The 15,935-nt window shown below is 36.2% G+C and overlaps 1 protein-coding gene across 1 annotated transcript; it reads left to right on the top strand.

Moving 5' to 3' along the window:
* Positions 1 to 50: 50 nt before the first annotated feature.
* LOC138320437 (probable acyl-CoA dehydrogenase 6) lies at positions 51 to 15,903 on the top strand. The gene is made up of 9 exons (XM_069263399.1): positions 51 to 259; positions 1,141 to 1,261; positions 1,555 to 1,684; positions 3,462 to 3,568; positions 4,193 to 4,360; positions 6,062 to 6,235; positions 10,593 to 10,754; positions 15,167 to 15,317; positions 15,623 to 15,903. The coding sequence occupies exons 1-9, from the start codon at positions 107 to 109 to the stop codon at positions 15,726 to 15,728; spliced, it is 1,272 nt and encodes a 423-aa protein (XP_069119500.1). The 5' UTR covers positions 51 to 106; the 3' UTR covers positions 15,729 to 15,903.
* Positions 15,904 to 15,935: the final 32 nt, after the last annotated feature.

Below are 15,935 nucleotides of genomic sequence, written 5' to 3'. Positions count from 1 at the left end.
CGCACTACACACATGTAGGCTAATATTGACCAATCAAATAGCAGAGAATATTGGCTCCGTAAGACGTAAACAAAGGTTTGATGCAAAGTGAAACTGGAAAGAAAATATGCGTATGCTATCTATTTCTAAGTTACGCAGATTGTCCGGTGTTCTGAAATCAGAACTATGGCAACAAAACAGACTCATGTCTGCAGCTGCGGGTAATAGGGAATCGATATACACTACTGAACACATACAGATGAAGGAATCGCTAAAAAAGGTGTGTTGTGTAACTTTTGTCGGTCCACATTGGTCCAAAGTTCGACCTGCTGGACTAAACTAGCTGTAAACAACTGAAGTTATAATTAGACTGACCCTATTTTATAGAAGCCACATTATGCCGATATAGGCCTAACTATGGCTGAACAATTGCTAGGTATCAAAATGTCGTTTGATTGTGGAGGGAACCTGGGGGTGTCAACCCATATGTACTTCATGTTCATGCGGTCAAGAACTAGAACATATATATATATGTGACTGAGGCGAAAAACTTGGGTGTCACCATTAATTCAGATCTAAAACGGGACACCCATATTAACAACATCAGTTTTTTTTAAGATTTTGTGTCATAAGTTGACGGATTTCAAAATAAGAATAAAGAGTTTTTATCACATAACTGGCCTGTCCAACCATGTCATACAGTCATGCCATAAATATCGTAAGACAGTTATAGTCATAGCTGCATGGAATGTCACCAAACTTAGCCAGAAACATGGGTCCCAATAGGGAAATTATAGAGGTAAATCTTTAAATTCCTTCAGAAAAGAAACAATGATCCTGTATTCAGAACATTACTGGCATTTTGGTATTACAATAACCAGGTGAGCGATGCAGGCCGTCTGGGCCTCTTGATTGTTTGTGCATTTGAATGATTTGATTAACTTTAATATGATCATATTTTCTAAAGTACATGTATATAGGAAAATGATCGAGGGTTGAGATGTCTATAGTATAAGGACATTGTCAAAGGTACAAATGTAATTAATTAATTGCTAAAAAGGGGTACAATGGTTCTGCACATTAAACTCGCATGGCTGAATTCATGATCATTGATTAGACGTCAGACAACATTACATGTTATTTTAATCTCTATTGTTCCAGATTATTGATAAGGACATCAATCCAAATGTTGATCAGTGGGAGGCAGAAGAACAGTTTCCAGCAAAAGAGATTTTCAAAACTCTGGGAGATGCTGGCCTGCTCGGCGTTACCAAACCAACAGGTATTTTTAATGGGTGTTGCCAATCTGACAGGAATTGTGAAAGGTATTGTGAAAGCAATTTAAATTACATTGTGTAGAAAGAGAGGCAATGCAAATTGAAGTTCTTTTAAAAGTTTATAAACCACTTGACTGGTATGCTGTGTTTGGTAATATAACAAATTTGACTATCGTTGAATATCTACCGGTAAAAAATGAAAATCAACTTCATGGTATATTTTATTTGATTGACCATTTTACATTTGTAGCTGAACAGGACAGCATGAATCATATTCAGGAAACATTTTTCTTGACAGAATATGGCGGATTGGGGCTGGATTATACATACAGTGTCGCTGTAGCAGAGGAGCTGGGCTCCATCAACTGTGGCGGTATACCCATGGCTGTAGGCGTACAGACCGACATGGCTACTCCGGCACTAGCTAGGTAAAGTGAATGATGTATCATGTGCTCTTCGTAAGGTAGGGTTGACCTATATTTCCAGTTCCTTTATTTGAAAATTTGGAATACAAAGGCAACATTTATAAGAATTGTACTCCCTTGATGAAGATTTTTAGTTACTAGGGCAGGGATGATACACTGATGCATCGGTGAATTGCAGTATACTTCAACACCATACAAGTATCGGTCCACAGAAGCAAATTATGATACGGTATCAATCCCCTATGTTGTTGTGAAAAACAAATAGCAATCCTATATTGTTACATCAAAATCCATTAAACTAAACTTTTTTTAAATAGATCGAAATTCTGAAAATGAAAGTTGTTGTGAGTTTCGTTTCTGGGAATACGAGCAATGTGTTAGGTAGCATTTGATTGGTCGTTTCGCAATGAATGTAAACGTGGTTAGCCAATCAAATATGAGATTACATAATCAGTGCGAAATGTGTTTAAATGCATGGCAGATACGGCTGAGTGGGATGATTAGATTTCACCACAAGCACTGCTGGTGACATATAGTGACTGTTACCAGGAGTGCTTTATGTCCTAACACTGTGGACAGACTTATTTTCCTTAAGAAGAATTTCTAATCTGTGACAATATAGAACTATCTCTGTTAAAATTAGTTGGTGTTTATTTTTTTTTAGATCACACCCATTAAAGTAGTTCATTGTTTTGGCAATACCATTTATATAAATAAAGTATCTTGATATGTATCAGATCAAAGGTGAGGTATCTTGATATGTATCAGATTGTAGGTGAGGTATCTTGATATGTATCAGATCGTAGGTGAGGTATCGTGATATGTATCAGATCGTAGATGAGGTATTGTGATATGTATCAGATCATAGGTGAGATATCATGATATGTATCAGATTGTAGGTGAGGTATCGTGATACGTATCGGATTGTAGGTGAGGTATCGTGATATGTATCAGATCGTAGGTGAGGTATTGTGATATATCAGATCGTAGGTGAGGTATCCTGATATGTATCAGATCGTAGGTGAGGTATCGTGATATGTATCGGATCGTAGGTGAGTTATGGTGATATGTATCAGATCGTAGGTGAGGTATCGTGATATGTATCAGATCGTAGGTGAGGTATTGTGATATATCAGATTGTAGGTGAGGTATCTTGATATGTATCAGATTGTAGGTGAGGTATCATGATATGTATCAGATTGTAGGTGAGGTATCGTGATATGTATCGGATCGTAGGTGAGGTATCTTGATATGTATCGGATCGTAGGTGAGGTATCGTGATATGTATCGGATCGTAGGTGAGGTATCGTGATATGTATCAGATCGTAGGTGAGGTATTGTGATATATCAGATCGTAGGTGAGGTATCCTGATATGTATCAGATCGTAGGTGAGGTATCGTGATATGTATCAGATCGTAGGTGAGGTATTGTGATATATCAGATTGTAGGTGAGGTATCGTGATATGTATCAGATCGTAGGTGAGGTATCGTGATATGTATCGGATCATAGGTGAGTTATGGTGATATGTATCGGATCGTAGGTGAGGTATCGTGATATGTATCTCTGAATTTTAAGCTGAATTGTCCAGACAATGAGATTTATCACAGTTTCCCCCCTCAGGAGGCAAGATAAACAATCTTACATCAGCCTTGTGATAGGAAATACTATATGTATGTACAAATTAAATTGATGTAATACCATTTCATTAGAAGCTTATGATATCCTTATACATGTATGCCATATTTCATTATTTCATTACTGTGGATTTCTTTCTTTAGATTTGGAAGTGATGAGCTAAAGAGAGAATTCCTAGCACCTTCGGTGGCAGGTGATCGAGTAGCGTGTCTTGGAGTTAGTGAGGTCGGTTCTGGTTCAGATGTAGCAAGTAAGTATCATTGATACATGTACATATGGAATATCTTGAGTCTTCAGCTGTCAGCATGGTACACTCTAGCCTACCAATATGAGGGGTTTAAGATACATAAACAATGTAGGTAAAGAATAATTTACCGCCAGCTAGTCTCACTTTTTGGTGAATGTGATGTCATAAAAAATCATTTTAAATCACATTAATGTATGATATCACAATTTATTTTATAGTATGTTATCAAAGGATTTATAGATGTACATTAGCATTTAAACCATTCAGCTTAACCTGCTTTCCCTGTAGAGATTTTCAGTTATTTTTGAACTTTTTTTTTTGTTTTGTTTTCTGGTATATTGTCTTACTGTACATTTTTGACATGTACTGATAAGAGCCATGAAGAACCTGCCATCTGTGCTGTGCAATACATGTCATCTGCAATCTTGCCATGATTCTTGGAATTTTGTTCGAAAATATGTCAAATAATTATAAATTTATTTTTGTAAAGAATTCTATAGAATAAATTGATTATGTCACACCAGAATGTATTTATAAATCAATTTTAAAAGTTTTTTTAAGTGAGTGTATTAAAGTTGTAAAAATGAAAGTGTAAAACCTTCTGTCATCAGTTTGCTCTTTGTTAAGGTATACAAACTAAAGCAGTCAGACAGGGAGATGATTTAGTGATTAACGGTGGTAAGATGTGGACGACAAACGCCTTCCAGGCGGACTGGATGTGTTTGCTGGCTAACACTTCAGACGGACCTGTTTATGGCAACAAATCACTCATCTGTCTCCCTATGGATTTACCAGGTATTGTACACATCTGTCTCCTTATGGATTTACCAAGTACTGTATACATCTGTCTCCCTATGGATATACCAGGTACTGTACACATTTGTCTCCCTATGGATTTACCAGGTACTGTATACATCTGTCTCCCTAAAGATTTACCAGGTACTGTTTACATCTTTCTCCCTATGGATTTACCAGGTACTGTATACATCTGTCTCCCTATAGATTTACCAGGTACTGTTCATATCTGTCTCTCTATGGATTTACCAGGTACTGTATACATCTGTCTCCCTATGGATTTACCAGGTACTGTATACATCTGTCTCCCTAAAGATTTACCAGGTACTGTATACATCTGTCTCCCTACTGATTTACCAGGTACTGTGCACATCTGTCTCTCTATGGATTTACCAGGTACTGTATACATCTGTCTCCCTACTGATTTACCAGGTACTGTGCACATCTGGCTCCCTATGGATTTACCAGGTACTGTACACCGCTGTCTCCCTATGGATTTACCAGGTACTGTTTACATCTGTCTCCCTATAGATTTACCAGGTGCAGTACACATCTGTCTCTCTATGGATTTACCAGGTACTGTATACATCTGTCTCCCTACTGATTTACCAGGTACTGTGCACATCTGTCTCTCTATGGATTTACCAGGTACTGTATACATCTGTCTCCCTACTGATTTACCAGGTACTGTGCACATCTGGCTCCCTATGGATTTACCAGGTACTGTACACCGCTGTCTCCCTATGGATTTACTAGGTACTGTATACATCTGTCTCCCTATGGATTTACCAGTTACTCTACACATGTGTCTCCCTATGGATTTATCAGGTATTGTTTACATCTGTCTCCCTATGGATTTACCAGGTACAGTACACATCTGTCTCCCTATGGATTTACCAGATACTGTACACATCTGTCTCCCTATGGATTTACCAGGTACTGTACACATGTGTCTCCCTATAGATTTACCAGGTACTTTACACATCTGTCTCCCTTTGGATTTACCTGGTACTGTATACATTTGTCTCCCTATGGATTTACCAGGTACTGTATACATCTGTCTCCCTATGGATTTATCAGATACTGTATACAACTGTCTCCTATGGATTTACCAGGTACTGTTTACATCTGTCTCCTTATAGATTTACCAGGTACTGTATACATATCAGTCCTGTTATTAAAGATCTTTAAGATGTGATAAGGTTATTATACCCCCATAAAAAGGTAAGGGGGTATAATGGAATCGGGTCGTCTGTCTGTCGGCAGACACAAATTTGCCTGGCAAGTCGTCCTAAATTCTCAACATATATTGAGAAAATGTGGTACAAGGAACCTTGACATGAAGGAAAGTTGAGTAAACTATATAGTCTTCTGCAATGTTCCCTTTTAATGGAGTTTTTACTAAATTTTTGCAGCAGGGTAGTGGGTTTTGTTCTTCCTCTCTGGCTACAGTTCTAGAAAGGCACTGTTTAATGCCAATTTTCAAATCAAGATAAAATGTTTCTGGAAGACCTATTTTGACAAAATTTCAGAAAATTCTAACATGTTCAATTCCTTACCCTCTGTACTGGTTTATGAGTTCAAAACCCTAAAAGATATTGATATAAGATATATTATACTTAAAATATTTTCTTTTCAATGATGCATTTTCTGATAGAATTTAATGACACATTTAATAATGTTCTAATCGTCTTTTTGAAGGTGTGAAGTTAGCAAGGAAAATAGACAAGATGGGCATGAGGAGTTCGGATACTGGTCAGGTATTCCTGGAGGATGTCCGTGTACCTGCTAAATACATCATTGGAGAAGAGGGGATGGGCTTCACCTACCAGATGATACAGTTCCAGGAGGAGCGATTGTGGGCAGCTGCAGCAGGTAAGTGTTATTATCAGGTGAAATAAGGTAGGTGTTATTATCAGGGGAAATAAGATAGGGATAATTATCAGGGGAAATAAGGTAGAGTGTTATTATCAGGGGAAATAAGGTAAGGATTATTATCAGGGGAAATAAGGTAGGTGTTATTATCAGGGAAATAAGGTAGGTGTTATTATCAGGGGAAAAAGGGTAGGTTTTACAATCAGGGGCATAAAGGAAGGTGCTGTTATCAGGGGCAATAAGGTAGCTTTTATTATTAGGGACAAAAAGGTAGAGTGTTATTATCAGGGGAAATAAGGTAGAGTGTTATTATCAGGGACATTAAGGTAGGTGTTATTATCAGGGGAAATAAGGTAGGTGTTATTATCAGGGGGAATAAGGAAGGTTTACAATCAGGGGCATAAAGGAATGTGTTATTATCAGGGGTAATAAGGTAAGTGTTATTATTTGGGACATTAAGGTAGGTGTTATTATCAGGGGAAATAAGGTAGCTTTTATAATTAGGGGAAATAAGGTAGAGTGTTATTATCAGGGGAAATAAGGTAGCTTTTTAATCGGGGGCAATAAGGTATAGTGTTATTATCAGAGGAAATAATGTTGGTGTTATAATCAGGGAAAATAAGGTAGGGATTATTATCAGGGGCAATAAGGTAGGTGTTTTTATCAGGGGAAATAGGGTAGGTGTTATTATAAGGGGAAATAAGGTAGGTGTTATTGTCAAGAGGAATAGGGTAGATATTATTATCATGGTTCATAATGGAGGTGTTATTATCAGAGGCAATCAGATAGGGGTATTATCAGGAGAAATGTTGGTGTTATTATCAGGAGAAATAATGCAGGTGTAATTATCAGGTGAAATAAGGTAGATGTTATCAGGGGAAAAATGTAGGTGTTCATATCAGGGGCAATAATGTAGTTGTTCATATCAGGGGCAATAAGGAATGTGTTATCATCAGGGGAAATAAGGTTGGATGTTATGATCAGAGGCAATAAGGTAGGTGTTATTATCAGGGAAATAAGGTAGGTGTTATAATCAGGGGAAGTAGGGTATGGTGTTATTATCAGAGGCAATAAGGTTGGGTGTTATAATCAGAGGCATTAGGGTAGGTGTTATTATCAGGGGAAGTCAGGTTGGGTGTTAATATCAGGGGCAATAATGTAGGTGTTATCATAAGGTTGGATGTTATAATCAGGGGAAATAGGGTAGGTTTTATAATCAGGGGCATTAAGGTAGGATTTATAATCAGGGGCAATAAGGTAGGTGTTTTTAGGTCATCTGTCCGGAAGGGTCAGGATGACCTATAGCCGTCATGTTTCGTCCGTCGTTGTGCGCCGTCCGCCGTCCGCCATCCGCCGTGCGTTAACATTTCACATTTTTAACTTCTTCTCAAGTTCTACCTGTGCGATTTAGCTGAAACTTGCATGAAGTGATCCTGACATGGTCCCGACAAAGTGTTGTTATTTTTCGGGTTGATCCGAAATCCAAGATGGCCGCCACATCCGCCATCTTGAAAACACATTTTGAACTTCTTCTCAAGTTCTACCGGTGCGATTTGGCTGAAACTTGCATGAAATGATCCTGACATAGTCCGGACAAAGTGTTGTTATTTTTCGGGTTGATCAGAAATCCAAGATGGCCGCCACAGCCGCAATTTTGAAAACACATTTTGAACTTCTTCTCAAGTTCTACTGGTGCAATTTAGCTGAAACTTGCATGAAATGATTTTGACATGGTCCCGACTAAGTGTTGCTATTTTTCGGGACGATCAGAAATCCAAGATGGCCGTCACAGCCGCCAGTTTGAAAACACATTTGAACTTCTTCTCAAGTTCTACTGGTGCGATTTGGCTGAAACTTGCATGAAATGATCCTGACATGGTCCCGACAAAGTGTTGTTATTTTTCGGGTCGATCTGAAATCCAAGATGGCCGCCACAGCCGCCATCTTGAAAACACATTTTGAACTTCTTCTCAAGTTCTACCGGTGCGATTTAGCTGAAACTTGCATGAAATGATTTTGACATGGTCCCGACTAAGTGTTGCTATTTTTCGGGTCGATCAGAAATCCAAGATGGCCGCCACAGCCGCCATTTTGAAAACACATTTGAACTTCTTCTCAAGTTCTACTGGTGCGATTTGGCTGAAACTTGCATGAAATGATCCTGACATGGTCCCGACAAAGTGTTGTTATTTTTCGGGTCGATCTGAAATCCAAGATGGCCGCCACAGCCGCCATCTTGAAAACACATTTTGAACTTCTTCTCAAGTTCTACCGGTGCGATTTAGCTGAAACTTGCATGAAATGATTTTGACATGGTCCCGACTAAGTGTTGCTATTTTTCGGGGGTCGATCAGAAATCCAAGATGGCCGCCACAGCCGCCATTTTGAAAACACATTTTGAACTTCTTCTCAAGTTCTACTGGTGCGATTTGGCTGAAACTTGCATGAAATGATCCTGACATGGTCCCGACAAAGTGTTGTTATTTTTCGGGTCGATCAGAAATCCAAGATGGCCGCCACAGCCGCCATCTTGAAAACACATTTTTAACTTCTTCTCAAGTTCTACCGGTGCTATTTGACTGAAACTTGCATGAAATGATCCCGACAAAGTATTGTTACATCTTTGGTTGATCCCAAATCGAAGATGGCTACCATGACACTATATCTAATTAATTTCCTGTATTTTAAGGCCCTTGGGCCTCTTGTTTGAAATAAAATTTGTTGAAAGAAATTGAAAACGATCCTGACATGGTCCTGACAAAGTGACACCATATATAATTAATTTTACTATTGCCAAGGTAGTCAGATGACCGTTTAGGCCCTTTGGGCCTCTTGTTTACAGGAAAAGTTGGGGAGGAGTTTTTTATATATTACATGGTTACCATGGTACTATAACTCCTATACATGGTTACCATGGTACTATTACTCATAAACATGGTTACTATAATGGTACTATTACTCCTATACATTGTTACCATGGTAATATCACTCATATACGTGGTTACCATGGTACTATTACTCCTATATATGGTAACCATGGTACTATAACTCCTTGCATGGTTACCATGATACTATAACTCCTATACATGGTTACCATGGTACTATAACCCCTATACGTGGTTACCATGGTACTATCACTCCTATACATGGTTATCCTATATATGGTTACTATGGTACTATTATTTCTATACATGGTTACCATGGTACTATCACTCCTATACATGGTTACCATGGTACTATAATTCCTATACGTGGTTACCATGGTATTATAACTCCTATACGTGGTTACCATGGTATTATAACTCTTTGCATGGTTACAATTGTGCTATTTCTCTTATACGTGGTTACCATGGTACAATTACTCCTTTACATGGTTACCATAGTACCATCACTCCTATACATGGTTACTATAGTACAATCACTCCTATACATGGTTACTAAGGTACTTTAACTCTTTGCATGTTTACAATGGTACTATAACTCCTATACATGGTTAATATGGTACTTTTACTCCTATATATGGTAACCATGGTGCTATAACTCCTTGCATGGTTACCATAGTACTGTTACTCCTATACATAGTTTCTATAGTTCTATAACTCCTATACATGGTTACTATGGTACTTTTTCTCCTATATATGGTAATCATGGTACTATGACTCCTATACATGGTTACCGTGGTACTTATACTCCTATACATGGTTACCATGGTACTATAACTCCTATACGTGGTGACCATGGTACTATAACTCCTATACATGGTTACCGTGATACTAATACTCCTATATATGGTAATCATGGTACTATGACTCCTATACATGGTTACCATGGTACTATAACTCCTATACATGGTTACCATGATACTATTACTCTTTCCATGGTTACCATGGTACTATAATTCCTTGCATGGTTACCATGGTACTATAACTCCTATATAGTGTTACCATGGTACTATAATTCCTTGCATGGTTACCAAGGTACTATAACTCCTATAAATGGTATATGTACTAAATGTATAACTCCTTTCATGGTTCTGTTGACTTCTGTTGACTATCATGGTTTCACTTTTACAGTACTAACTACAAATGTAGGTTTAATTTGTCATACCTACCATTCTACAGTGTGAGGTACATCAGCTCAAATTTATAATGAGGCAGTGTTCCTCATCCATTTTCATCACGTTAAATGAAATCTTTTTGCAGTACCACTACATATAAGAATATTTTGTATCAAGTTCTATAATCCCTTTTCAATTCCATGTCTGATCACAGTTTCTCTTTGTATGCTGTGACAAATATATACATTCTGACGATTCTGTAGAAAAACAACTGATGTTTATGTTTGAACACTGTTACAGCTGTGTTACCTCTGGAGAAGTGTATAGAGCTGACTGTGGAGTACACGAGACAGAGAAAAGCCTTTGGTCAGCCTCTTCTCAATAACCAAGTGGTTCACTTCCGGCTGGCTGAGTTGGCAACAGAAGTGGAAGCCCTTCGCTCAATGTTGTACCGTGCTGTTAGTAAGTATGCTGAGATTTTAGTACTGATATCATGCTGTATGATAAACATTAGTTAGTATGCTGAAATTTTAGTACTGATATCATGCTGTATAATGAACATTAGTAGGTATGCTGAGATTTTAGTACTGATATCATGCTATATAATGAATAGTAGTAAAGTATGCTGAGATTTTAGTACTGATATCATGCTGTAAAATGAACATTAGTAAGTCTGCTGATATTTTAATACTGATATCATGCTGTATAATGCACATAAGGAAGTCTGCTGAAATTTTAGTACTGATATCATGCTGTATTCTGAAATTTTAGTACTGATATGCTGTATAATAAACATTAGTAGGTTTGTTGAGAATTTAGTACTGATATCATGCTGTATAATGAACAGTAGTAAGTATGCTGAGATTTTAGTACTGATATCATGCTGTATAATGAACATTAGTAGGTATGCTGGGATTTTAGTACTGATATCATGCTGTATAATGAACAGTAGTAAGTATGCTGGGATTTTAGTACTGATATCATGCTGTATAATGAACATTAGTAGGTATGCTGGGATTTTAGTTCTGATATCATGCTGTATGATAAACATTAGATTGTATGCTGAGATTTTAGTACTGATATCATGCTGTATAATGAACATTAGTAGGTATGCTGGAATTTTAGTACTGATATAATGCTGTATAATGAACATTAGTAGGTATATATGCTGGGATTTTAGTACTGATATCATGCTGTATAATGAACATTAGTAGGTATGCTGGGATTTTAGTACTGATATCATGCTGTATAATGAACAGTAGTAAGTATGCTGGGATTTTAGTACTGATATCATGCTGTATAATGAACATTAGTAGGTATGCTGGGATTTTAGTTCTGATATCATGCTGTATAATGAACAGTAGTAAGTACGCTGAGATTTTAGTACTGACATCATGCTGTAAAATGAACATTAGTAGGTATGCTGGGATTTTAGTACTGATATCATGCTGTATAATGAACAGTAGTAAGTATGATGAGATTTTAGTACTGATATCATGCTGTAAAATGAACATTAGTAGGTATGCTGGGATTTTAATACTGATATCATGCTGTTTTATGAACATTAGTAGGTATGCTGGGATTTTAATACTGATATCATGCTGTATAATGAACATTAGTAGGTATGCTGGGATTTTAGTACTGATATCATGCTGTCAAATGACCAGTAGTAAGTATGCTGAGATTTTAGTACTGATATCATGCTGTAAAATGAACAGTAGTAAGTATGCTGAGATTTTTGGTACTAATATCATGCTGAAAAATTAACAGTAGTAAGTATGCTGAGATTTTAGTACTGATATCATGCTGTATAATGAACATTAGTAGGTATGCTGAGATTTTAGTACTGATATCATGCTGTATAATGAACATTAGTAAGTATGCTGAGATTTTAGTTCTGATATCATGCTGTATAATGAACATTAGTAGGTATGCTGGGATTTTAGTACTGATATCATGCTGTATAATGAACAGTAGTAAGTATGCTGGGATTTTAGTACTGATATCATGCTGTATAATGAACATTAGTAGGTATGCTGGGATTTTAGTTCTGATATCATGCTGTATGATAAACATTAGTTAGTATGCTGAGACTTTAGTACTGATATCATGCTGTATAATGAACATTAGTAGGTATGCTGGGATTTTAGTACTGATATAATGCTGTATAATGAACATTAGTAGGTATATATGCTGGGATTTTAGTACTGATATCATGCTGTATAATGAACAGTAGTAAGTATGCTGGGATTTTAGTACTGATATCATGCTGTATAATGAACATTAGCAGGTATGCTGGGATTTTAGTACTGATATCATGCTGTCAAATGACCAGTAGTAAGTATGCTGAGATTTTAGTACTGATATCATGCTGTATAATGAACATTAGTAAGTATGCTGAGATTTTAGTACTGATATCATGCTGTATGATAAACATTAGTTAGTATGCTAAGATTTTAGTACTGATACCATGCTGTATAATGAACATTAGTAGGTATGCTGGGATTTTAGTACTGATATCATTGCTGTATAATGAACAGTAGTAAGTATGCTGAGATTTTAGTACTGATACCATGCTGTATAATGAACAGTAGTAAGTATGCTGAGATTTTAGTACTGATATCATTGCTGTATAATGAACAGTAGTAAGTATGCTGAGATTTTAGTACTGATATCATGCTGTATAATGAACATTAGTAGGTATGCTGGGATTTTAGTACTGATATCATGCTGTATAATGAACATTAGTAGGTATGCTGGGATTTTAGTACTGATATAATGAACATTAGTAGGTATATATGCTGGGATTTTAGTACTGATATCATGCTGTATAATGAACATTAGTAGGTATGCTGGGATTTTAGTACTGATATCATGCTGTATAATGAACAGTAGTGAGTATGCTGGGATTTTAGTACTGATATCATGCTGTATAATGAACATTAGTAGGTATGCTGGGATTTTAGTACTGATATCATGCTGTATAATGAACAGTAGTAAGTATGATAAGATTTTAGTACTGATATCATGCTGTAAAATGAACATTAGTAGGTATGCTGGGATTTTAGTACTGATATCATGCTGTAAAATGAACATTAGTAGGTATGCTGGGATTTTAATACTGATATCATGCTGTTTTATGAACATTAGTAGGTATGCTGGGATTTTAGTACTGATATCATGCTGTATAATGAACAGTAGTAAGTATGCTGAGATTTTAGTACTGATATCATGCTGTCAAATGACCAGTAGTAAGTATGCTGAGATTTTAGTACTGATATCATGCTGTATAATGAACATTAGTAAGTATGCTGAGATTTTAGTACTGATATCATGCTGTATGATAAACATTAGTTAGTATGCTAAGATTTTAGTACTGATACCATGCTGTATAATGAACAGTAGTAAGTATGCTGGGATTTTAGTACTGATATCATGCTGTATAATGAACATTAGCAGGTATGCTGGGATTTTAGTTCTGATATAATGCTGTATAATGAACAGTAGTAAGTATGCTGAGATTTTAGTACTGATATCATGCTGTATAATGAACATTAGTAGGTATGCTGGGATTTTAGTACTGATATAATGCTGTATAATGAACATTAGTAGGTATATATGCTGGGATTTTAGTACTGATATCATGCTGTATAATGAACATTAGCAGGTATGCTGGGATTTTAGTACTGATATCATGCTGTATAATGAATATTAGCAGGTATGCTGGGATTTTAGTACTGATATCATGCTGTATAATGACCAGTAGTAAGTATGCTGAGATTTTAGTACTGATATCATGCTGTATAATGAACATTAGTAAGTATGCTGAGATTTTAGTACTGATATCATGCTGTATGATAAACATTAGTTAGTATGCTGAGATTTTAGTACTGATACCATGCTGTATAATGAACATTAGTAGGTATGCTGGGATTTTAGTACTGATATCATTGCTGTATAATGAACAGTAGTAAGTATGCTGAGATTTTAGTACTGATACCATGCTGTATAATGAACAGTAGTAAGTATGCTGAGATTTTAGTACTGATATCATTGCTGTATAATGAACAGTAGTAAGTATGCTGAGATTTTAGTACTGATATCATGCTGTATAATGAACATTAGTAGGTATGCTGGGATTTTAGTACTGATATCATGCTGTATAATGAACAGTAGTAAAGTATGCTGAGATTTTAGTACTGATATCATGCTGTATAACGAACAGTAGTAAGTATGCTGAGATTATAGTACTGATATGATGCTGTATAATGAACATTAGTAGGTATGCTGAGATTTTAGTACTGATATCATGCTGTATAATGAACAGTAGTAAGTATGCTGAGATTTAAGTACTGATATGATGTATAAGGAACGGAAATATAAATCGTTACAAATATGGCGAAAAAGCCATGCTGAACATGTTTGAATGGAGTATTGTAGTACGTGAAATCAAGATAATTGTAAATGATCCCTATAATATAGTGTTTGATAATAACTAGGAAGTTTAGAAAATAAAAAAATAATTAAAATATTTGTGTTTCCTGATTTTCCTAATATTTTAAGGTTAAATGGGACAAAGGGGTAATCTTAGCTGTGTAGATAAAATAGAGTATTTAAGTTATTCTTACTTGAGGATCAAAAACTACAACTATATAATGCACTTACTTAGTTGATCAGACCATCAGAAGGCGGAATGGCTTACTGATATCACTTTTTACCTATGGCCGCTGTATTGCCCAGTTTTATGTTAACAGGAATGTGTGTCACCCATCAGATCAAATAACTATCCTTTATGTAGAATGAATACACTTAGTATTTAATTCATTACTAGTGCACATTTATTTTGTTTGATCAGTAGTGTTTTGTTTGACCAGGTCAGTATGTTGACGGTAATGATGTGACGATGCTAGCCTCCATGTGTAAGCTGAAGACAGGACGCCTGGCTCGTGAAGTCACTGACAGTTGTCTACAGTATTGGGGAGGCATGGGCTTCACTAACGAAGTTCTAATTAGTAGATTCTTCAGGTTTGTAACCGTATTAAGCCAAATAAAAGCTTATATTAATATTGATAACAAAAAAAATATGAAAAAAGTATGATATTGGTTTAAGTAAATACTTTGAAATTATCATTATGCAAGCAGTTTATGTATGTGCTAAGGATGGTGGATGAGTGTTGTGTGTAATATTACCTATATTGGTATATGTTCTGTCTTTTCTCGATTGGTGCATTCCCATGGCATCTCATGTGGATACGACTATGCACTAAAACCAAATGGTAGAAATACTAACTGTTCTTCTTTTGATCACTTATATTTGATTTGTGTTCCAGGGATTTCCGTCTGGTGTCCATTGGAGGTGGCGCCGATGAAGTAATGTTGTCAATTATCTGTAAATATATGGACACGTTACCCAAACCTCCTGGCAAATCAAAGTGAACTATAGAAGTTAAAACGAGACAGTAAGGAAAGGTTATCAGTTGTGGATGAGTGTGACTGGGTACACATGTCCACTGGTGATCTTTTGTTTTCTTTCTGTGATTTTGTTGCCTTGAAACAAAACTTTATGAAATATGTGATATTAAATATTATCTGTTTTATGCGAAATCATCAATGGGCAGGGTTTTGTTTTCTTTTGTTTTGGAG

The sequence above is a fragment of the Argopecten irradians genome, chromosome 4 (assembly GCF_041381155.1).
Source record: "Argopecten irradians isolate NY chromosome 4, Ai_NY, whole genome shotgun sequence".
NCBI classification, from domain to species: domain Eukaryota; kingdom Metazoa; phylum Mollusca; class Bivalvia; order Pectinida; family Pectinidae; genus Argopecten; species Argopecten irradians.
The sequence above is the reverse complement of the archived record's forward strand: the minus strand, read 5'-3'. Positions and strand labels throughout refer to the sequence as shown.

Excerpts from the sequence above, each read along its gene's own strand:
- LOC138320437 (XM_069263399.1), top strand. The coding sequence starts at position 107 with ATGCGTATGCTATCTATTTCTAAGTTACGCAGATTGTCCGGTGTTCTG. Across the intron at positions 1,685-3,461 it reads GCTACTCCGGCACTAGCTAG|ATTTGGAAGTGATGAGCTAA; the intron begins GTAAAGTGAATG and ends TTCTTTCTTTAG. Across the intron at positions 3,569-4,192 it reads TTCTGGTTCAGATGTAGCAA|GTATACAAACTAAAGCAGTC; the intron begins GTAAGTATCATT and ends CTCTTTGTTAAG.